Source organism: Lampris incognitus, chromosome 15 (assembly GCF_029633865.1).
Source record: "Lampris incognitus isolate fLamInc1 chromosome 15, fLamInc1.hap2, whole genome shotgun sequence".
Taxonomy (NCBI): Eukaryota; Metazoa; Chordata; class Actinopteri; order Lampriformes; family Lampridae; genus Lampris; species Lampris incognitus.
Window position 1 is genome coordinate 22368899 of NC_079225.1, and position 24660 is coordinate 22393558.

The window sequence follows — 24660 nt, forward strand, 5'->3', positions numbered from 1 at the left end:
AAACAACAGTTGGAGAGTAACTCCTATCCACTATACCCATTTCACCAGCCTCTCTTCAATGACCCAACTGAAGGTCTTTATTGGCTTTTTTTTCATGTTCCCACCATGGCTCAATAGCACTTATTGTAGGATAGCTATTATGTCCTTGTAAATTGACCCAATATGTCATCATAATTTGTTGTCTTCTTAACTCCAGCGGCATTTCCCCCATTTCTACCTGCAACACTGGCACAGATGTTCTTTTAAAAACCCCACTACATATCCTCAAAGCTTGTGTTTGTATTCCATCCAATTTTCCCAACAAGGTTTTAAATGTGGACCCAGACACCACACACCCAGTGTTTCCATTTTTCACTGTTTCCTATTTCCCGTGTGTGTGTGTGTGTGTGTGTGTGTGTGTGTGTGTGTGTGTGTGTGTGTGTGTGTGTGTGTGTGTGTGTGTGTGTGGTTCCATTCCCTGGCACTCTCCGGCTTCCTCCTGATTTTGCGGCTTATTCATCTTACCCGTCCAGCCTGCACACCTGCTTTCCATCAACTCAACAGTATATCTACTCTGGTTCTCCATTCACTCATCACCAGAACTTTGTTTCTACTACAGTAGACTCTCGTTCTCTGCCACTCTGCGATTGCATATTCTGAGTTATCCCTCACGTTGTTTGCATTACCTGTATTTACCGTGTCTCCTTGTGCTTCCAGGATCACTACCCTCCTGCCTCGCCTGCTGGCTTACTAAACCCCCCGAGCTTATCCTCAGCTAGCGATGCTCACTCCCTCATACACCTGTCCTGCTCAGCTCAACTCTGCTAACCTCTATTCTGCTCTGCTCAGCTCTGCCATCCATCATCGCCTCTCTTCCTTTCTGCCTTGCCTGCCATCCTCATTCCCCTTTATTCCTACAATAAACCCCTTTTCACGTTCCTTACTTCCATTGTCTGTCAGTGATTGGGTCCGCATCTACTGATCATAACACCCCCAGGTGTTGAAATTAATTGGGTGTCCTGTCACTTATTGACCTCATCGAGTAATTAGTGAGGCTTGACTGGCTATTGTGCTTCTGACTTTCTGTCACCTTACCGGGAAGTGAGACCCGAGAGTCATCAGAGGCTACCCTGCACATCATATCCTTTGATGCAAGGTTAAATAAAGAAAATTAGACAGTATTCATCATGCAGACAATTGTTGAAATGCGAAATATTGGAAACTAGATTTTATGAAATGCATTGCATAAGGTTTGTATATTGCACGGCTCTATAACACATCAGAATTTATTTACCCTGTCTTGTGCTAATGTGTGTGTGCGTATCTGCTTAAACAGGGATTCGTGAGTGTACAAATTTAGTTTTTTTGGCAATGGATGTTTCTCTGGACTGTAGTAGTTGTGTGTGAATTGCTTGAGGACAGACGAGGGTGTAAATCATAGCTGCTGCACTGTGTTAGTGTACGTGGCTCCCAGCTCCACTTTTCCCACACACTGATTTCCAATCTTCACACTCCAAGGTTGTCCTTTGTTGCTCGCTGCACCACGTGAACTTTGCAGTGTATGCACAGTGCTCCTGTCCATTGTCTTTGCATCGACATAGATCTAGGCAACATTTCTCTTTGAGCTATATCTTCAGTTTAGAAGTACGTGCACATAGACATTTACAAAAAACAACCTTCAGATGCAACAAATGAATGTCAGCTTTTGTTAAACCGGCTTTGATGAAGACACAACAGACATTGTAATCAGCTAGTGGTCACTAATTTGTGGTGATATTTGAAAAGGTGTGGTGTGTGCTGAACCAGTTACCTAACCGAGTCTATTTATCTCCCTCTTGTCACCCTGTCAGGCTTTGGGAACATCTCTCCTCACACGGAGGGTGGGCGCATCTTCTGTATTATCTATGCTCTCCTGGGGATTCCTCTCTTTGGATTCTTGCTAGCTGGTGTCGGGGACCAGTTGGGGACCATCTTTGGGAAAGGTATCGCCAAAGTAGAGAAGATGATTGTGGTGAGTCCCATCATGCATGTCTGTGTAACATCTCTCTGGGCCTCACTGTAGTTGATATATCTTTCTATGTGGTAACGAAGCTTTTATCAGCAGACAAAATAAGATTCTCATCTAAATCGAGCATAAGATGCTCTCACTGAATTCAGCTATATTGTGGAGGTCCATCCATCCATTTTCCATGCTGCTTATCCTAATTAGGGTCGCAGGATGCTGAATCCTATCCTAGCGGTCATACGACAGAAGGCGGGAAAACACCCTGGACAGCTCGCCAGTCCATCTCAGGGCAGACACATTCACACCTAGGGACAATTTAGTAAGGCCAATTCACCTGACTTACATGTGTTTGAACTGGGAGGAAACCAGAGCACCCGGAGGAAACCCACGCAGACACAGGGAGAACATGCAAACTCCATACAGAGGATGACTTGGGATGACCCCCAAGGTTGGACAAACTCAGGGTTCGAACCCAGGACCTTCTTGCTGTGAGGCAACAGTGCTAACCACTGGGCCACCATGCTGCCCTTATTGTGGAGGTGATGGACTTATTCAGCCCAATGTGTTTGTCTCTGCATCATAACACCCTATATCTTGAGCTAATCCCGCCTTTTGAAACATTTAGATTTGAGTTAGCTGATGGCAAATGTTGTTCTTTATTTGTTGTACTCATAGCATTTTATTCTAAGAACAGAAACTTGTGGGTCTTGCCTATTGTTTATTCCACTGCCGATCAACACAGGGATCACCGGTTTGAATCCCCGTGTTACCTCCGGCTTGGTTGGGCGTCCCTACAGACACAATTGCCCGTGTCTGTGGGTAGGAAGCTGGATGTGGGTATGTGTCCTGGTCGCTGCACTAGCACCTCCTCTGGTCAGTCGGGGTGATGGTTGGGGGGGGGGAAATGGGGGGAATAGCGTGATCCTCCCATGCACTACGTCCCCCTGGCAAAACTCCTCACTGCCAGGTGAAAAGAAGCGGCTGGCGACTCCACATGTATCGGAGGAGGCATATGGTAGTCTGCAGCCCTCCTCGGATCGGCAGAGGAGGTGGAGCAGCGACCGGGATGGCTCGGAAGAGTGGATAATTGGCCAAGTACAATTGGGGGAGAACAAGGGGAAGAAAAAAAAGAATAGAAACTTGCTGTTGATATTTTTTGAGAGAGACAGAGAGAAGAGAGAGAGAGAGCATGGTAGTATATGGTGCCCACTGCAGCTCGTTCGTGGCTTTTGACCTCTGCTGACGGTTTGGAGAGCAGCTATTGTTGAATACATACAAGCAGTCACTGCAATTCTGGCCGTAAATGATGAAAGACACGTTTGGCATAGCATAACTCTAAGACTGGATTTAACTGAGCCAAGGATGTATATAGAGTTAAACTCCAGGAAAAGACAACAGTAGAAAGCAGATTTACATAGGAAAAAGCTTAATCGTGTTTTGTTTTTTGTGTGTGTCTATGAGTCAAACAGCATGTTTGAGGTAAGTGTTAACCTATCACTGGGTCTGGACATCTTTAAATTTCAGACGCGGAGTCTAGCCTGATTTAGCTCCAACACAGTACAGGAAAATGCAGCTCAGCAACACGTACGGCTGGAAACACATGAGCTAAATATTTTAGAATGACTAATATTTGTTATAGTAGGATGACTAACGATAACGATGTGTGTAATCTTCAACCACACGGGGCTGTAATACATCAGCTGGTCATTGTGTATTTACATTGGTTCCCACTATGCTACATCCTTAGCGAGGTAGTCCCTCTGCTCATCTCATGTAAAGTCAGCTTATATGCATGTTCCAGCATTCACTGCAAATGCTCTGGGTTTTATTTTTTTATGGGCAAAAATAGAGATATTCTGTCTGTACCCATGTGTGTGTGTGTGGGGGGGGGTTTGGGGTCTTGACACCATATAGTGTCACATTTGACATCAAGCTTTATATTCTTCAGCCGTGGAAAAGAAACCGCTGTTGAATTGCATTACAGATCAGTTACAGACTGCAGCACCTACAAGTCACAGAATTAGCTGCAGCCTGAGCAACCCCCCACTACCTTACAGCAGGAGACCCACATCCATAATGATTGGATCTTTGCCTTAAAAACTGGCAGCAGCGATTGCTCGAGCGTGTGGGGGGAAAATACAGTTTTTAGGTTGCTATGTCAACAGGCTTCTGGAGACCGTCACTAAAATATAGGCTTTTCACGTCAACATTTCCAAATTCAGCTCTGCAAACCAGTGGCCCAGTTTTCCATTAGAGGTTAAATGGTCTATTTAATGGAGGCTTTTCAACAACTCTTTCATGCAAGAAAACAAATGTAATTCTTTTCTTTTTTCCCCATCAAGCCCCAATGAACTTGGTGAAATTCTGCCGTCTTGTTGCTCTTCTTTTTTTTTCATTTAACAGATCTCTGCAGCCATAATCGCTGAAGAAAATGTTAAGATGGTGTGCATGTGGTGGGGTGGCAGTCTATTCCATTACCTACCAACACGGGGATCGGCGGTTTGAACCCCCGTGTTACCTCCGGCTTGGTAGGGCATCCCTACAGACATAATTGGCCATGTCTGCGGGTGGGAAGCCAGTTGTGGGTATGTGTCCTGGTCGCTGCACTAGCGCCTCCTCTGGGCAGTGGGGGTGCCTGTTCAGGGGGGAGGGGGAACTGGGGGGAATAGTGTGATCCTCCCATGCACTACATCCCCCTGGCAAAAGTCCTCACTGTCAGGTGAAAAGAAGCAGCCAGCGACTCCACATGTATCGGAGGAGGCATGTAGTAGTCTGCAGCCCTCCCCAGATTGGCACAGGAGGTGGGGCAGTGACCGGGACAGTTTGGAAGAGTGGGGTAATCGGCTGGATACAACTGGGGAGAAAAGGGGAGGGAAAATCCCCCCTTCCAAAAAAAAGAAAAAGAAAAAAAGATGGTGTGCATGCTGCAGTGAAATGAATGTGGAATGTAAAGTGATTTATGGTGCTGAGCCAATTTAACACACAGGTCACAACCAGGCCTCACCTGCCCAACCTGTCCATATACACATACAGTCACAGAAATATACAGGCAGAAAGAATGCACACACACACACACACACACACACACACACACACACACACACACCACAATTCTGCAACTGCAGCCAGCATTGCCACATGCCCTAATAGATGTTTTGTGCAGGTGTTTGACAATTAGTCATTACTCTTCTGAACTCCCAAAAGGCCCCCTTGGATCTATAAGCAATAAAACAGCTTCACCCAGAGGAAGTCAGTAAAAGACATCTAACCGTCCTCTGACAGATGAAAACCACTGTGTCACATTAGCCCTTTACCTGCGCCATCTCTGTTGGTTCTGGTTACATCGTTCATTAAATTGACTTTTCCAGCTAATTGAAGATGAAACATCACTCGGGCTTGTTTCATATTTCCGCTCTTTCAAAGAGCTCCCAGGGGAGACGGAGGGAATTCGGCAGCCAACTCCAAGACCGGCTGCAGCGGTGACTTAAGAAACAGCGTGGAGTGAAATATAAATGATGTCTGGGAAAGGGTTTAAGATCCGCTATTCCCCCTGTATCAATATTAATTCTCCAGCTCGCTCAGTCCTGTAAGCCTCACTGGCTGTGTGCACCCCCATGCAAAACCGCACACCCATCTTCTCCCTGCTGCATTTTAAAGCAAGGGCATCAGACACCGTCGCATGAGTGATCTGAGGTTCGTCTTTGTGCTTCCCCTCAGAGGCACTGCACTCAGACTTACATAACTGTTGGGGGGGGGTAAAGGGCAGGATGTATGGTATAGGGCAACATGGAGGCAATCACTTCAGCTTCACAGAGAGCGCAGGAAAAAGACCTACGGAGGTGGCTGTGCCTGCAAAGATCATAACATCCAAAGGCCGTTTTGATTTCTCGAAAAATCAGACGTGTCAGATGTTCCTAGAGTGGGTATGTCAAAGGGGAACTCCAGTATATTTTGACCTATAAGCCCGGTTTTGAGTCATACCGTGCGATGCGTAGCAGAGCCCTTCAAACTGGTTCAGTGTTGAGCAAGCTCGTCTCAGACGACCGCGGTGCACCAAGCTGCAGTGTAATCCTTGGTGGTAATATAGTTTATTGAATAACACTAAAAGAGCTCTTTTCTTTGGCTCAGAACAATTTGAAAAGTGTCTGAAAACATATTCCATTATCATTAAGACACTCAGTACAGTCAGTCAACGTAGTGATAGACCTCCTCTGCATTTTCTATGTTGTCTTCCTGGACCAACTCACTCCCCACTGGAGTACAGAGAGAAACTTCTGCTCGGGGTTAGAAAGGAAGTGATATATAGATATATAATATTGTATGCAGCATTTTTTCCTCCCGGAAACCATCAATGGTGATGATAAAAGTAATCAACAAACGAGGAGCGGAATATTAAGATAGATGTAGGAAAAAACTTTAATGCATGGCCATACAAGCTTGTTTTGTGCGTCACACACTCATCACATTGGTAGCTGATGAGTGCGTGACGCACGAAACAAGCTTCTATGGCAATGCTTTAAAGTTTTTTTTTCCTACATCTATCTTAAAATTGCATGTATGTATTTAATTTTAATTTAAGTTTCCTTCATTAATCCCCTTGGGGAAATTCAGTTACTGCAAATTAACTCATCCTAGCTGTGATCTGTGTAGCTAGGAGCAGTGGGCTGCCGCCTTCATGCAGTGCCCCGGGACCAACTCTAGTTTTTTCCCATTGCCTTGGTCAGGGGCACAGACAGAAGTATAAACCCTAACATGCATGTTTCTTTTGATGGTGGGGGAAACCAGAGCACCCGGAGAAAACCCACCGCAGACATGGGGAGAAACATGCAAACTCCACATAGAGGGCAACCTGGGATGACCCCCAATGTTGGGGGGACAACCCAGGACCCTCTTGCTGTGAGGTGACAGCGCTAACCACTGGGCCACCATGCTGCCCAGTATGTATGTATGTATGTATGTATGTATGTATGTATGTATGTATGTATGTATGTATGTATGTATGTATGTATGTATGTATGTAATATTCAATGTGTAATATCGCGAATTAGCTCTCCCCACTCCTCTCATAACATTCTGGGCCTGTTGGTGCCAAAAAAAATTTTTTTTTTTAGTGGACTTCATTCATCAAGTGACCCAATGCTGGGTCAATTTAAAAAGCTCTGCTACTCACTCGGTTTGACTCCTAACAGCAGGAAATAAGAGTCTAGGTTTAAAAAAAATACCGGAACTTCCCTTTAAAGTGATACTGACATCAGAATCTGAAAATTCCTATTGCTAGGCTGTGTTCCGAGTCGGAATGTGTCCACGGAGAAATTCAGTGGCTAAAACAGTGGGTCTGCGGCCACTCGAGAGAGATCTTTGATTGACTGTAGATGGTGTCCAATGACAAACTGTGCCAGTGGATACGTAGACACCAGCCAATTTGCATATAGGGTGTGTGTCCGTAGCAAGATGCTATAAAACCATGGAGAAGCCGTTCTTTCACCCCCTCCTGCTAGCTACTTGGCTTGAGTTTGTGCTATTTTGCTGAGACTTTATTATCGATCTTGCTACGATGTATTGCTATCTATCGATCTATCTATCTATCTATCTATCTATCTATCTATCTATCTATCTATCTATCTATCTATCTATCTATCATCTATATATCTAACAGTTATTTGTATCCTCCTCCTCAAAACTGTAATCCTCACAGAGGATCTCCCTCTCGCTCTCGCTCTCCAACATTTTTTGTAAATAACACGTGACGAGCGGTACCGAGCCCCACCACCCAGGAAGACAGTAGCCAATAGCTTTGAATTCCTAAAACCACAGCTATTTTCGGTTGCGATTCAAACCCCTAATGTTAAAAAATGTGTTCAGAAAGAGCATGTCAGTCTCTCTTTAAGTTGTCATCACAAAGCACCAGTAACACTGTGAAGTGGGTCTTAATGGACGCCCTACAGATGGATAATAACAATAATGGATTACATTTATATAGGGCTTTAATTAGACACCCAAAGTGCTTCACAGTGAAGGGGGTAACTCACTTCAACTACCACCAGTGAGTAGCACCTCCAGGGTGATGCACGGCAGCTATTTCGCACTAGAGCGCTCACCACACGTCAGCTTGAGGTGGAGATCCAATTACACAGGGGATGATTAGGTGGCCAGATGGAGAGAGCCAGCCAGGTTGGGAATTTTTCCAGGACAGCAGATGACCCCCTACTCTTTGTGATAAGTGCCATGGGATCTTTAATGACCACCATGAGTCGGGACCTCGATTTAACGTCTCATATGAAGGACGGCATCTCCTGCAGCACAGCGTCCCCATCACTGCACTGGAGCATTGGGATTTTAGCTTCTGTCATTTGGCAGAGCCAGGGTACATGTTGGCATGGCTACCGATGGATATGGATAGATGGATGTACAGAGATCAAATTAACCACAGATATTTTAGTCAGAGGTTTGGAAACTAAGACTCACAAAGTCTTAGTACCGTCCATGATGTGATTGAACTCCACATAATGCATGGCTTCATTCTATCAAACTTGTCTCCTTGGCTTGATTTCACATGTCTTCTTACTAAACAAGACTATTATAATAGCGGCTTGATAGCCCAGCTTTGAGGTGTTAAAAACACACATTTATTCCTGGAAGAAAAAAAAAAGGTAAGTGGAAATGGCCAAAAAGAAATTGAAAAAAAAAATCAATCAATATTTAAAAGGACAAGTGAGAAATTAGCATTTCATATTTACTCTATTGTTTTTCCATCAACCGTTTAAATATAAAATACTTCCATGTAGTAAGAATTCAAAGGGCCTGAGCTGTTGCACATAATTGACACCTACTGTTCAAACAGAAACTATAATAATGTTTGGCCATGGACATGGAGTATTTCCACAAATGCACAACCAGCTTATTCCTACATGATGGCGGATGTAACGGTGCATATTGATATGCTGAATGCATAACACAGACACATTCACACACATCAGCCCTTGAGAAATTCAATGGTACTGTTGACAGCCTCATGACACTTCAGTTTACCTCCTCAGAGTGTTTAATTTCCTCTGGCCCTTTGACTCTCTCGACCCGACTTTACTAAGCAAGTGTTGAATTTACATATTTCTCTTTCATTGGCCTGTTTATGTGTCTGCCACTCTTTTCTCTTGACAGAAATGGAAAGTCAGCCAGACGAAGATACGAGTCATCTCCACGGTGCTCTTCATCCTCTTCGGCTGCGTTATATTCGTGGCGCTGCCAGCCGTCATCTTCAAGCACATCGAGGGCTGGAGCACGCTCGAGTCAATCTACTTTGTCGTCATTACTCTTACCACCATTGGCTTTGGAGACTTTGTAGCCGGCGAAAAAGGTCATTTGAAACTTCGATATCATTCCGCTGTGTATTAAACCATTGTTTATTCATATCTGAATTGCCGTATCACAAATTCTCTAACTGCCAGGGAACTCTATAAAGATAAACCTGCTCATTAGTTTCCGTTTGCGTGATCATCCATGCATCTTCTCTCTCCCTCTCCGCCCCTTCCTTTTCTTCGTATTTACTTGCTCTCCATCTCAGAAACCTCTCTTGTAATTGCATCATTTCATCCGTGCTGTCGTGCTTCCTCACAGAATGTTGCGTGAGAAAGTAAATATACTGTGTGAGAAAAGTGATGCATCACACACACGAAGATTATGTAACATATAATTGTGTAACGTGTGCCGTGTGGATGTGCTGACCCTGTAGGTGGGTCAGAGAGTCTGGAGTACCTGGACTATTACAAGCCTGTGGTGTGGTTCTGGATCCTGGTGGGCCTGGCTTACTTTGCTGCTGTGCTCAGTATGATCGGAGACTGGTTTCGGGTCATTTCCAAGAAAACCAAGGAGGAGGTATGTATAGCCTTGTGCTGGATTTAATGTTGCTTCAGATGTGAAGCAAGTGAGAGAAATGCTTCCTGCCCCGGGCAGTGGGGGGTGTTGTCATTAAAGAGACCGTACTTCAGCCGATAGGCAAGTGATAAAGCCTTTGTGACAGCTAGCATCTTTCCTGTCCCTCAGCAAGCCGCTGTATTCCTACTAGCTTCAGGAGCCTGTGCTCTGGCATCCCTATGGATGGAGGCAAGTGGAAAAAGAGAGGGCTGAATAGAAAACCACAGAAAATCAAAGCTTTAGCAAGTCGAGTTGCTTGTATCTTGCCTCATGCTCAGTTGTCAGTCTTCATTTATACTCACTCACATTTGTTTTAACATGCATATGATTTTATGGCCAAGCTGCTCCGCTGTCTTTGGAGTTCCTCTCTTGCATGAATCATAAATCCATGTTCGGGTCATGCCCCAGACCACTGGCCATGTCTTAAGTCCTATATTCTTACTGTTCCTCTCCTAATCATGGTTGTGAAGAGTTGCTATGCTCAATTTGGTGCATGTAAACACAGGTTAACAACGTCCAGCCTAATTGGCAAGTTTGGCAGCACAGTGGCGCAGCGGTTAGCGCTGTCGCCTCACAGCAAGAAGGTCCTGGGTTCGAACCCCGGGGTTGTCCAGCCTTGGGGGTCATCCCAGGTCGTTCTCTGTGTGGAGTTTGCGTGTTCTCCCCGCGTCTGCAGTGGGTTCTCTCCGGGTGCTCCGGTTTCCTCCCACAGTCCAAAAAGACATGTAGCTCAGGTGAATCGCTGTACTAAATTGTCCCTAGGTGTGACTGTGTCGGCCCTGTGATGGACTGGCGGCCTGTCCAGGGTGTCTCCCCACCTGCTGCCCAATGACTGCTGGGATACTAAGCAGGATAAGTGGTTTGGATAATGGATGGATGGATGGAAGTCTGATCAGATCACATGATGCCTACACTACTAGACGGCCTGCTTAGAGGACGCTCCTGCCCGTCCATCCCAAATGGTTAATCAATTGCTTGAATATCAATTGGTTTGATTGAAATGAAGAACAGGGATGTAAAAAGACAGATCAAGATGAGACATAAGATACAGGAGTCTTAAAAAAAAACTCAGATTTTAGTGGTCCATTAGGCTCAGTGTTATGTCTTTGCAGGTGTAGAATTGCATCAGCACTTACCTGGCTGCAGCAGTAAAATGGTAAACCCACATTAAGCCCCAGAATAGTATAACAGGTACAGCACAAGGTTTACTTCAATGCAAAACTGGTTAAGCAACACTACAGCTTCAGCCATGCTTTGTATTATGCATATACAAGCTTGTCAATGGAGAAAAAAAAAAGGCTTGCTGAAAATGTCCATGATATTTTTGTCAGTATTATAGGAAACACAATATCAAGCTGCTTACCTTCAGCTCTTTGTTTTTTTTAATTTCCTATCAAATGCTGAAATCAGAAAATACTAGAGTAGCTGTGCCTTTGTCAGTAAAATTATTGTGTTCCAGGTGCTGTTGGAATTCTGCACATCTCTTCCACCTGCACAATAAGCAATGGCAACTGAACTGTGATTTTGTTGCTTGAAAAAAAATCCCACTGCTTAAAGTTTATTGCTCTCATTACACTATTTGCCCACAGCAATAGCACTTCTCACACAGCTTCCCAGGTAACATTTCAAACATTGCATTTTAAAAACTAAATATCCCTCCTGGCGTCTCCTTTCCTCGTAAAAGCGGTGGCATAGAACAATTCTGTGTTCAGAAAGGCCGTTGGTGAGTAATCAGACACCTTGCTGTGCTGTCACGTTCGTTAGTTACACTAACAAGGATGAGGAGAACCACACAAACACAGAAACACCTATAGAGACACCACATGCACATACTGTAAATACACACACACGCACACAGACTGCATACAGGAACACACAGGAACACACAAACATATACACACTAATAAACACACACACATACACAGAATACACAAACACCAACACACATACAGACATACACAGGCACGCAAACACTCACACATTGCATGTTTTTCTACTCAACTCCCATAACGAGAGACAACTGAGTAGCATCGATAAACGCAACCGTGTGCGATGAAGTGCCAAGAGTGGACAGGTTTTCCTTTCAACCAGTTATGACACCATCCAATTTCACTGATTTGTCTTTCCTCTTTAGTCAAAAGGTGTGCTAATCAGTTAAATCACCAGGTTTAGAGATTGGCTGGAAGTAAAACCTGGCATCCTCTTCACACTTGATGGCACATGGTTACGTGCGTCCCCCTTACATAAGCATCATCAGGGGCTCAACTGTGAAGGTCCTCTAATGAAGCGTTGAGAGCTGTCCAAAGAACTGTGTTAGTGAGCAAGGGAAAGGGCAGGGGGTGTCGGAGACATTGGGAACGGTAAGGAAGAGGCAGAGAACAAGTAACGCCACCCCCGTTCACACTTGCAGCCCAATCCATAAATCGAACGTAAATTTTTTTGTGTGTGTCAGGTTTATGTGTGAATGCAAGTCCACATTCTGTAAAAGTTGTCGATGATTTGCTGACTCAAGACCTAGTGGCATTTTACGGAAACATTACCGAGTGATGATAGTTTGACCAAAATGCGTGAGATTGTTGTATCAGCCTGATGTAAGACACTTTTACAGCAGCGACAATGTTACATGATTTATGTTCGACTGCGGCTTAAGGAAGGCAGGCAGAATGTAGGGACACTGAAATGAATGGGATTGTCCATGTGCACAAATGAATGTATATGAGATGGACCCATACACACACCTGGACTCTGAAGGGGGCTAAATTCTTCTTGCCCCTGAACACATCTGGCAGCCCAAATAGTTAATTAATTAATTAATTAATTAATTAATTAATGATAATATCATTATAATACATTTGACTTAAAGTGCCTTTTAAAAAGCCCAAGGAGACATTACACTTTGAAGGCAAAAGAGTCTAAAGACGGTATTGAGAGAGCCTTGTTAAAATAGCATTGTTAAAAGAGCCAAGGCTAAACTAGGCAAGCAAAAGGAAAAATAATGAAATAAGTAAATAAGTCGCCTGGAGTCAAACACGTACTGCATTATGAGGATAGGATCAGTAATCTGCTCTCTGCCATCTACCTTTTTATTGCCTCTTTTCTTCGTTTTCATTATTTTCTTTTTCCTCTTTTTCTTTCATCTTCTTCTTGTTTTTCTTTCTTTTTCTTTTTCATTTTCATCTTTTTTCTTCTTTTTCTTTTCCTCTTTTTTCTTTTTCATCTTTTTCTTTTTCATCATCTTCTTCTATTTTCGGCTGCTTCTGTTAGGGATCACCACGGCCGATCATAGATTTCCATCTCTTCCTGTGTCTTCCTGTCCTCTTTATCTTCCTCTGTCATGCCAACCACCTGCAAGTCCTCCCTCACCACATCCTCTTTGGCCTTCCTCTTTTCCTCTTGCCTGGCAGCTCCATATTCAGTACCCTTCTTCCAATATAACCAACATCTCTCCTCTGCATATGTCCAAACCATCTCAATCTCGCCTCTCTTGCTTTGTCTCCAAACCGTCCAACCTGAGCTGTCCCTCTGATATACTCATTCCTAATCCTGTCCATCTTTGTCTCCCCCAACCAAAATCTTAGCAGCTTCAACTCTGCCATCTCCAGCTCTGCCTCCTGTTTTTATGTCAGTGCCATTGTCTCCAAACCATACAACATAGCTGGTCTCACAACCATCTTGAAAACATTCCCTTTAACTCTTGCAACATAGCTTCTCTTGCAAATCACTCCTGACACTCTTCTCCACCCACTCCCTCCTGCCTGCACTGTCTTCTTCAACTCCCTTCTGCACTCCCCGTTACTTTGGACAGTTGACCCCAAGTATTTAAACTCATATGCCTTCATCACCTCTACTTCTTGCATCCTCACCATTCTGCTGTCCTCCCTCTCGTTGACACATATGTATTCAGTCTTGCTCCTACTGGGGGGAGTAGGATTTGGTCTTGCTCCTACGGGGGGGGAGTACTGGGGGGAGAGAACTACTCCCCCCAGTAGCTCCTACTGCGGGGAGTAGTTCATTCCTCTTCTCTCCAGTGCACACCTCCACCTCTCCAGGGTCTCGTCAACCTGCTCTCTACTCTCACTACAGATCACAATGTTATCCGTGAACATAGTCCATGGAGACTCCTGCCTGATCTCTTCCATCAACCTGTCCATCGCCATTGCAAACAAGAATGGGATCAGAGCCGATCCTTAATGTAATCCCACCTCCATCTTGAACCCATGCATCACTCCTACGTACAGCTCATCACTATCGCACTGCCCTCATATATATCCTGCACCACTCTTACATACTTCTCTGCCACTCCCGACTTCCTCATACAATACCACACCTCGTCTCTCGGCACCCTGTCGTATGCTTTCTCTAAATCTACAAAGACACAATGTAACTCCATCTGGCCTTCTCTATACTTCTCCATCAACATTCTCAAAGCAAACATCACATCTGTAGTGCTCTTTCATGGCATGAAACCATACTGCTGCTCGCTAATCATCACCTCTCCTCTTAACCTAGCTTCTATTACTCTTTCCCATATCTTCATGCTGTGGCTGATCAACTTTATACCTCTGTAGTTACTACAGCTCTGCACATCACCCTTATTCTTAAAAATCGGTACCAGTACACCTCTTCTCCACTCCTCAGGCATCCTCTCACTTTCCAAGATTGTGTTAAACAATCTAGTTAAAAACTCCACTGCCATCTCTCCTAAACATCTCCATGCCGTCACAGGTTTATGTCATCTGGACCAACCACTTTTAGACTTTTCTTACCTGCCCTCACTTCATCCGTGCCAATCCACCGCACTTCCTGATTCACTATCCCCACATCATCCAACCTTCTCTCTCACACATTTTCTTCATTCATCAGCCCCTTAAAGTACTCCTTCCACCTTCCACACACACTCTCTTCACTTGTCAGCACATTTCCATTTCTATCCTTTATCGCCCTAACCTGCTGCACATCCTTCCCAGCTTGGTCCCTCTGTCTAGCCAGTCAGTACAAGTCCTTTTCTCCTTCTTTAGTGTCCAACCTCTCATATAACTCACCACACACCTTTTCTGTTTCCTTTGCCACCTCACTCTTCACCTTACGCTGCATCTCCTTGTGCTCTTGTCTATTTTCTCCATCTCTCTGACTATCCCACTTCTTCTTCGCCAACCTCTTCCTCTGTATACATTCTTGCACTTCCTCATTCCACCACCAAGTCTCCTTGTCTGCCTTCCTCTGTCCAGATGACACTCCAAGTACCTTCCTAGCTGTCTCCCTCACTATTTCTGCTCTGCAGTGGTTGCCCAGTCATCCGGCAACTCTTCACTACCACCCAGTGCCTGTCTTAACTCCTGCCTGAACGCCACAAAACAGTCTTCCTTTTTCAACTTCCACCGTTTGATGCTTGGCTCTGCCTTCCTTCTCTTCCTCTTCTTGATCTCCAAAATCATCCTACAGACCATCATCTGATGCTGCCTAGCTACGTTCTCCGGTCACCACCTTGCAGTCTCCAATCTCTTTCAGATTGTACCTCCTGCATAAGATATAGTCCACCTGTGAGCACCTTCCTCCACTCTTGCACGTCACCCTTTGTTCCTTCCTCTTCTTGAAATACATGTTCATCACAGCCATTTCCATCCTTTTTGCAAAATCCACCACCATCTGTCCTTCCATATTCCTCTCCTTGACAACATACCTACCCATCACTTTCTCAGCACCTCTGTTCCCTTCACCGGCATGTCCATTGAAATCTGCTCCAATCACCACTCTCTCCTCCTTGGGTAGACTCTTCACCACTTCATCCAAATCACTCCAGAATTCTTCTTTCTCTTCCATCTCACACCCAACTTGTGGGGCCTATGCGCTGATGACATTCATCAATACACCTTCAATTTCCAGCTTCATACTCATCACTCTGTCCGACACTCTCTTCACCTCCAACGCACTCTTGAGATACTCTTCCTTCAGGATTACCCCTACCCCATTTCTCCTCCCATCCACACCATAGAAGAGCTTGAACCCACCTCCAATGCTCCTGGCTTTACTCCCCTTCCACCTGGTCTTGCACACAAAGTATATTTAGCTTCTTTCTCTCCATCGTATCAGCCAGTGCTCTCCCTTTAGCAGTCATAGTGCCAAAATTCAAAGTTCCAACTCTCACCTCCACACCCCTACCCGTCCTTCTCTCCCACTGCCTCTGGACATGCCTTCCCCCTCTCTTAGTTTCCACCGGCACCTGCTGGCCAACAGTACTGGTGGCGGTCATTGGTAACTCGGGCCTCGACCAATCCAGTATGGAAATCTGATTTATGATCTGCATACTTGATTTGGCAAAGATGCTAGGATTTTCATTAGGAGTGACAAAGAAGGACAGGATTAGGAATGAGTATATTAGAGGGACAGCTCAGCTTGGACAGTTTGGAGACAAAGCAAGAGAGGCAAGATTGAGATGGCTTGGACATGTGTGGAGGAGAGATGCTGAGTATATTGGGGGAAGGATGCTGAATATGGAGCTGCCAGGGAAGAGGGAAAGAGGAAGGCCAAAGAGGAGGTTTATGGATGTTGTGAGAGAGGACATGCAGATGGCTGATGTGACAGAGGAGGAAGATGGAGAGGACAGGAAGATATAGAAATGGATAATCCGCTGTGGCAATCCCTAACGGGAGCAGCTGAAAGTAGCCATAGAAGATATTTGATTTGGCAAAGGTTTTATGCTGGATGCCCTTCCTGACACAACCCTCTCCATTTATCCTGGCTTGGGACCAGCACTAAGAATGCACTGGCTTGTACATCCTCAGTGGCTGGGCTTTATTGCTGCAGTAGAGAAAGGTATCCACCATAGAGAAAATATTGATGAACTCTACCTGCATTCTGCACTCTAACTTCATTCAAGTGTAATGTAGTATTTGCCTCCATTGGCTCAGAGACTGTTTACATGTTTATATCCCATGCTTTTCCATGTTTACTGCTTGATGGGAATAAAGTTCCTATCCAACCAATTTGTGGACTGGACACAATATGTGAATGTGATTGACTACCTGGAAGGTAAGAGGGGGGATAGAAGATAGAAGTTTAAAATGACTTGACCCAAAGTCGCGAAGTCCCTCCATGATAATGGTTCTGTGTTTCTATGGGTCACAGGTCATCCTTTACATCACAACTAACAGTGGTACGTATTTTGAATCGGACCACCATCTCAAAAATGTTCCATGTGATATTGTAGGTCGGGGAGTTCCGGGCTCACGCAGCAGAGTGGACCGCCAACGTGTCGGCCGAGTTCAAAGAGACCCGGCGGCGGCTCAGCGTGGATATTTATGACAAGTTCCAGCGTGCTGCGTCCATCAAGCGGAAGCTGTCATCTGAGCTGGGTATTAATGCAACCATCAACCAGGAGATGACCCCCGGCAAGAGGACGCTGTCAGTCAACCTGGGGGAGGAGAAGGAGGCTTACCCCAACCTGGCTCTTTCCCTAACCCCTGTACCGGGGGCCCTGGCCAGGAACGGCAGCCTCTATCTGAACGGCCTCAGCCCAGACTACGCTGACCGGAGAGAGATAGCTGTCATTGAAACTCTCAAGTGAGGAGGAGGTGGAGGGATTGCAGAAACTGACTGAGGACCAATACTGTGTTTGAAGGAGCTTCACTGAGATGGATACATGTGGGCAGAGTTTGCAGATTGGTGGGTTCAAATGCATTATATGCACACACACACACACACACACACACACACACACACACACACACACACACACACACACACACACACACACACACACACACACACACACACACACACACTTGTACTCATTGATCGAGACTCTGTGACAAGGGACACAGTAGAAGCATATATTAAGTGGATTCACTGCATCGCAACCATGAAGTGAAAATCTTGAGAGACTCGGACACGGATAATCTATTAAGCATCATACATTTACATGCTCCTCTCTCATGCCTAAACACACACGCATGCATACACACACACACACACACACACGCGCACATACACACACTCACTAAGATCCTGTAGTTAGTATCGCAGGTTACATACATTTATAATGATGAGGATTATAACTGCCTCTGGTTGTGTGCCACCTCTCCTCCTCCTCCTCCTCCTTCTTCTCCTCCTCCTCCTCCTCCTTCTCTATAAATCCCCCCCCCCCCCGATTTCCCCCCTTTTTCCTCCCCAATTTGTATCTGGCCAATTACCCCGCTCTTTTTGAGCCGTCCTGTTCGCTGCTCCACCCCCTCTCTGCTGATCTGGGGCGCCCCGACCGACCAGAGGAGGCGCTAGTGCAGCGACCAGGACACTTACCCACATCCGACTTCCCACCCGCAGACACGGCCAATTGTGTCTGTATGGACGCCCGACCAAGCCGGAGGTAACACGGGGATTCGACCCGGCGATCCCGTGTTGGTAGGCAACAGAATAGACCGCTACGCTACCCGGGCGCCCTTCCTCCTCTAAATTTACTGGCGGATCGCAAACAACGTTAAGATGCATACCGCCACCTACTGTACAAGCGTGTGTAACATCATGTCATATATTACCCTATTTAAATTCTACCCACCAACCTTGTGTCACGTAAAGAGTGCCTTCCTGGTGACTCTGTTCTCGTCTCCCTCTCCTGTTCCAAGTATCCCCACCAGAGCCCACTCCCTTCCTGCCTCCCAAACTTTACTATATAACCTTGTCCTTTCAGCTTCATACATGGCACCATGCAATATGATATGTCCAACGTTTTCTTTAACGCCACAGATAACACAATTTTCATTGTTCCTTTTCCCCAGAACAAACAAAGTGCCATTTAATCCTGTGTGATCTAATCTGAGTCTTGTCATGATGATGTCCTCCCTTCTGTTCCTTTCTTCACAGTAATTTGTTATGACCGACTTTCGTATTTTGTGATACCCTCTTCCCTTTTGGTCCTCCACCCACCTTTTCTGCCATATCTCCATTCCTTTCCGCTGAATCACTGTTTCCTTCTCCTTTTCCAAGTGGAACTGGTACTGTTATTTTCCTTTGCAGTGCCCTTTTTGCTAGTTTGTCGACACCCTCGTTCCCTTTCAGCCCCTCATGTGCTGGTGTACATCTATATGCCACCTCTTCGAAGTCTTAGCAAGCGATGGTAAAGTTCAAGAAGTAAATCCTCTCTGACAGTTTTTGTTGACTGTATGCTATTGAGTCAGTGCATACCACCACCCTATCAGGTCTGACCTCTTCAACCCACTGTAACCCAATAATGGCTGCCATTATTTCTGCTGTATATACTGATAACTGGTCGGACAGTCTTTTGGAGATAGATGTTTTAAACTCAGGGACATACATACCAATTCCCATACGTTCCTGTTTGTTCTTAGAACCATCTGTGTAAATTTTGAGATAATTGCGATAACTATTCCTCAGGTACATACTTGCTTTAACTCCTGCTTCATTCATTCGCCCTTCTCTTTTCTTTTCCAGAACCCTCATGTCTAGCTTTACTTCTCGGAAAAGCCAAGGGGGTACGCTACTAACTGGGGTGGGGGGGACCTGGTGAACTCTAAGGCCTCCATTCCATATGTCCTCACTCTTTCTCCCCTTATCCACCCACACCCATATCCCTGGAACTTGGAATATTCCCAACAGTCCTGTAGTGTCTTTTTGTAGGGTTTTCTTCCGTACTTCCTTTTAACCTGACCCAATATGCAAATGCACGTTTTTTCTCTTCTTACGTCCAGCGGTGTCTCTCTTGCTTCTATTAGTATTGCGTTGATGGGGGTTGACTTAATAGCTCCTATAGGTAATCATTGGCTCTATGCTGTAGTCCCCCTCTTTTTGCAATGATGTCTTTGCTGCTGCTCCATATACAACCATAATCTATTGTTGAACTCATATTTGCCCTATAAAAGTCAATTAATGGCTGTTTATCTGCCCCCCAGTCACATACGGCCACAGCTCGTAATAGATTTTTGATTTTTTTTGTTTTTGTTTTTTTTGTTTCTAGGTGTTTATGTACTTTCCATGTATATTTGTTATCTAGCCATAGACCCGGGTACTTAAATCAGACACCCTCTCCATTGGCTGACCATATAATATTAGCTTCTCAGATCCAAGCTTGCGCTTATTTGTAAACATCATGTAACAAGATGGGCGGCGCAGTGGCGCAATGGTTAGCGCCGTCACCTCACAGCAAGAAAGTCCTGGCTTCGAGCCCCGGGATAGTCCAACCTTGAGGGGCGGTCTGGGTCGTTCTCTGTGTGGAGTTTGCATGTTCTCTCCATGTCTGCGTGGGTTTCCTCCGAGTACTCCGGTTTTCTCCCACAGTCCAAAGACATGTAGGTCAGGTTAATCAGCCGTACTAAATTGTCCCTAGGTGTGAATGTGTGTGTGTCGGCCCTGTGATGGCCTGGCGGCCTGTCCACGGTGTCTCCCCACCTGCCGCCCAATGACTGCTGGGATAGGCTCCGGTATCCCCATGACCCGAAGAGCAGGATAAGCGGTTTGGGTAATAGATGGATGTAACAGGACTTGCTTGTTGAAAGCTTGAACCCCTACTCATATGACTACTTTTCCATTTTCTCTGTTGTTTTACCTATATTCTCTAACACATATGCCACATTTCTTCCCCTCATTCATATGGCCCCATCGTCTGCATATAGCACTGATTTGATGCATCCATCTAAATTTGTAAAGATGTCATTTATCATTGTGTTGAACAATACTGGGCTGATTGCATTCCCCTGGGGAACATTTCCTATTTCAAAATCCTTGGATACTTCTGCTCCAACCATGAGTCTAATTTTCCTGCCTGTAAAAAAGTCCATTATCCAATTATACATCCTTCCTCCAATACCCATTTTACTTAGTAATTTGATAAGCAACCCTTCCCTCCACATAGATTCCTATGCCTTTTCGATGTCAAAATATACTATTTCCAGCAACTCTTTCATTTTCAATGTCTTTTCCACCTCATTACATATACTCTAACTAGAGCATCTATTGTGGATTGTCCTTTCTGAAATCCACTCTGAAAATTACTCAATAACCTCTGATCCGGTACATGTGTTAGCCTATGAATTACTATCTTCCCCACCTATTTACTTATATGAGACGTCAACGCTATGGACCTATAGCTACCAGGATTAGCAGGATCCTTCCCTGGCTTGTTGAATGGTAATATTGTTGCCTTTTTCCTACAACTCAGCATTACTCCATCCCCTCAGATTTTATTAAAAAGTCTAAGCACTAGCTTCAGCATTTCCACTGGTAGCTGCCGGGACATAGCATAACATAACTAGTCTTATCCTTGGGCTCTATATCCAGTGTCTTGTAACGCTATTTTGAGTTCTGACATTATATAGTCCACCATCCAGAGTTGATCCGTCATCGTCTCTCTTCTCCCTCAGATTCTCATTCTGTCCGGGAGCATGATCTTTCTGCTGTCTGTGGATATCAGTCAAGGTGCACACCACTATGTACTGCAGCAAATGCTCTCTTTATGTGGCACTGCCAGCCTCTCCCCATCAACCAATGCTGGGACTGACTTCCTTTTCCCCACTCATTTGCTTCAACATGTACCAGACATCCCCTATCTTTACTCCTCTGTCAGTGGTGGAACAGAATTCTCTTCATGTCCTCTTTTTCTGTATGTTTAACTATCCTATGAGCCACGGACCTTTTCCTTTGGCAATCTTGAAGATTCTCTTACGACATGTTTTTCCACGAAGCTCTGAATGCCTTGTTTTGTTCCTTTAATGCTCTGCTGCGTTCCTTATTCCACCAAGGCACCACGCTTCCTATCCTGCGTTGTTGTTTTTGGTATACTCAAAGTTGCAGCATTTAGAATATGTTCCATAACTTGAACTGTGCATTCCTCTATGCTTCCTTGTGTTACCAAGTGTGCTGACTCCTCACAGCATATCCTAAATTTCTCCCAGTCAGCCTTACAAAAGCACCATCTGGTAATTGGTACTCCCATCTTGTACACACATGTTTGTATTTACTACAATGAGAAATGGGAAGTGATCACTTCCTACGGTTGTATCATTCTTGACATGCCATTCACAGGCATTCACCAAGCCATCTGACACCAACGTAAGACCCAGGCATGATACTGTAGCCCTGTTCACATCTGCTCTCGTACCTTCTCCCATTGTTAATGCAGACCAATGATCTTTCAGCCAACATCTCTCCCACTATATTCCCATTACTGTCTGTGTGATTGCTACTCCATAAGCTGCTGTGTGCATTAAAATCTCCACACCACATTTCCTTTCTATATACTGTCCCCTGCCATTTCCTTGACCATATCAACGGTTAACTTTCTACATGGATTATACAAATTGATTAACTTAATATTTCCTTCTTACCTGCAAATTTCAACTATGATGCATTTCATATGTATCTTGAGGGGAGGGAACCATCCTATAAGCCAACCCATCTTTGAGAAAAGTAGCACAACCGCCAACATTTTGGTTGTTAGCTCTGTCATGTCTTATAGAAATGAACCCTGGGATAACAAAATCTAAATGAGGTCGAAACCAAGTTTCTTGCACACGTCTGGACCTACTTCTAAGTCATAAATATATCTTTTGAATCTTGGCCATTGGCTATGAGGCTTCTCGCATTCCACTGTAGTATGTGACGTAGCATAATTAGTCTTAAACCTGTCAATTTTCTTTAACTTCTGTTGCTGTCAGCAATGAAAGTATCTGGTCTGCTTTTACATCTCTCATATCAAGGAATCTCCCTGCTGCCTCCACAATGCTCTACACTCACTGGCCACTTTATTAGGTACACCTTGCTAGTACCGGGTTGGACCCCCTTTTGCCTTCAGAACTGCCTTAATCCTTCGTGGCATAGATTCAACAAGGTACTGGAAACATTCCTCAGAGAGTTTGGTCCATATTGACATGATAGCATCACGCAGTTGCTGCAGATTTGTCGGCTGCACATCCATGATGCGAATCTCCCGGTCCACCACATCCCAAAGGTGCTCTATTGGATTGAGATCTGGTGACTGTGGAGGCCATTTGAGTACAGTGAACTCATTGTCATGTTCAAGAAACCAGTCTGAGATGATTCGAGCTTTATGACATGGCGCATTATCCTGCTGGAAGTAGCCATCAGAAGATGGGAACACTGTGGTCATAAAGGGATGGACATGGTCAGCAACAATACTCAGGTAGGCTGTGGCGTTGACACGATGCTCAATTGGTACTAAGGGGCCCAAAGTGTGCCAAGAAAATATCCCCCACACCATTACACCACCACCACCAGCCTGAACCGTTGATACAAGGCAGGATGGATCCATGCTTTCATGTTGTTGACGCCAAATTCTGACCCTACCATCCGAATGTCGCAGCAGAAATCGAGACTCATCAGACCAGGCAACGTTTTTCCAATCTTCTAATGTCCAATTTTGGTGAGCCTGTGCGAATTGTAGCCTCAGTTTCCTGTTCTTAGCTGACAGGAGTGGCACCCGGTGTGGTCTTCTGCTGCTGTAGCCCATCTGCCTCAAGGTTCGACGTGTTGTGCGTTCAGAGATGCTCTTCTGCATACCTCGGTTGTAATGAGTGGCTATTTGAGTTACTGTTGCCTTTCTATCAGCTCGAACCAGTCTGGCCATTCTCCTCTGACCTCTGGCATCAACAAGGCATTTTCGCCCACAGAACTGCCGCTCACTGGATATTTTCTCTTTTTCGGACCATTCTCTGTAAACCCTAGAGATGGTTGTGCGTGAAAATCCCAGTAGATCAGCAGTTTCTGAAATACTCAGACCAGCCCTTCTGGCACCAACAACCATGCCACGTTCAAAGTCACTTAAATCACCTTTCTTCCCCATTCTGATGCTCGGTTTGAACTGCAGCAGATCGTCTTGACCATGTCTACATGCCTAAATGCATTGAGTTGCTGCCATGTGATTGGCTGATTAGAAATTTGCGTTAACGAGCAGTTGGACAGGTGTGCCTAATAAAGTGGCCGGTGAGTGTATATAGCACTTTTCTTTTTCTACTGCCATATAAAATTAGTGATGTGGCAGATGAAGACCACAATGTTCACTATGTTCACTACTAGTGTGCCGTCTTCAACTTTACATTTGTGAGCACAAGCACGCTGCGTATTCGGGGTCTTGGGTTTGGGCCTGATTTCCTGCTGCGTTACTGTCACGTTGTACTTACATTTCTTTGGGCCATTCCACTACAACTCCTGTTGTTTGTTCCTGCCCCCCCCTTACTTTCTGTAGTGCTTGTATGCGTGAAACTTTGTTCATTGTCTTAACTCTCTGGACTTCTCTGGCTTCTTTCTGCACTACACAGCCTCCAAATGCAGCACTGTGCTTGCCTCCTCAGTTACAGCATTTAACCTTGGCATCCTTTATTTCCACACTCACGTTTCGTGCCGGGTGATATGGACAAAATCAAATATTGTGATTTTTTTTTTGGGATTTTCCCCCTTTTTTCTCCCCAATTGTAGTTGGCCAACTACCCCACTTTTCCGAGCCGTCCCGGTCGCTGCTCCACCCGCTCTGCCGATCCGGGGACGGCTGCAGACTACCACATGCCTCTTTCAATACATGTGGAGTCGCCAGCTGCTTCTATTCACCTGACGGTGAGGGGTTTCGCCAAGGGGACGTAGTGCGTGGGAGGCTCATGCTATCCCCCCAGTTCCCCCTCCCCCCTGAACAGGCACCCCGACCGACCAGAAGAGGCACTAATGCAGCGACCAGGACACATACCCACATCCGGCTTCCCACCCGCAGTCATGGCCAATTGTGTCTGTAGGGACGCCTAACCAAGCCA

General features: G+C 45.2%; 1 protein-coding gene across 1 annotated transcript in view; it reads left to right on the forward strand.

Moving 5' to 3' along the window:
• kcnk2b (potassium channel, subfamily K, member 2b) overlaps positions 1-17459 on the forward strand; it is a 41014-nt gene extending 23555 nt beyond the window's left edge. The window contains exons 3-6 of the mRNA XM_056294961.1: positions 1830-1990; positions 9143-9329; positions 9714-9856; positions 17103-17459. Coding sequence (XP_056150936.1) covers positions 1830-1990; positions 9143-9329; positions 9714-9856; positions 17103-17459 — 848 coding nt within the window. The remainder of the gene's footprint in view (positions 1-1829; positions 1991-9142; positions 9330-9713; positions 9857-17102) is intronic.
• The last annotated feature ends 7201 nt before the right edge of the window (positions 17460-24660 follow it).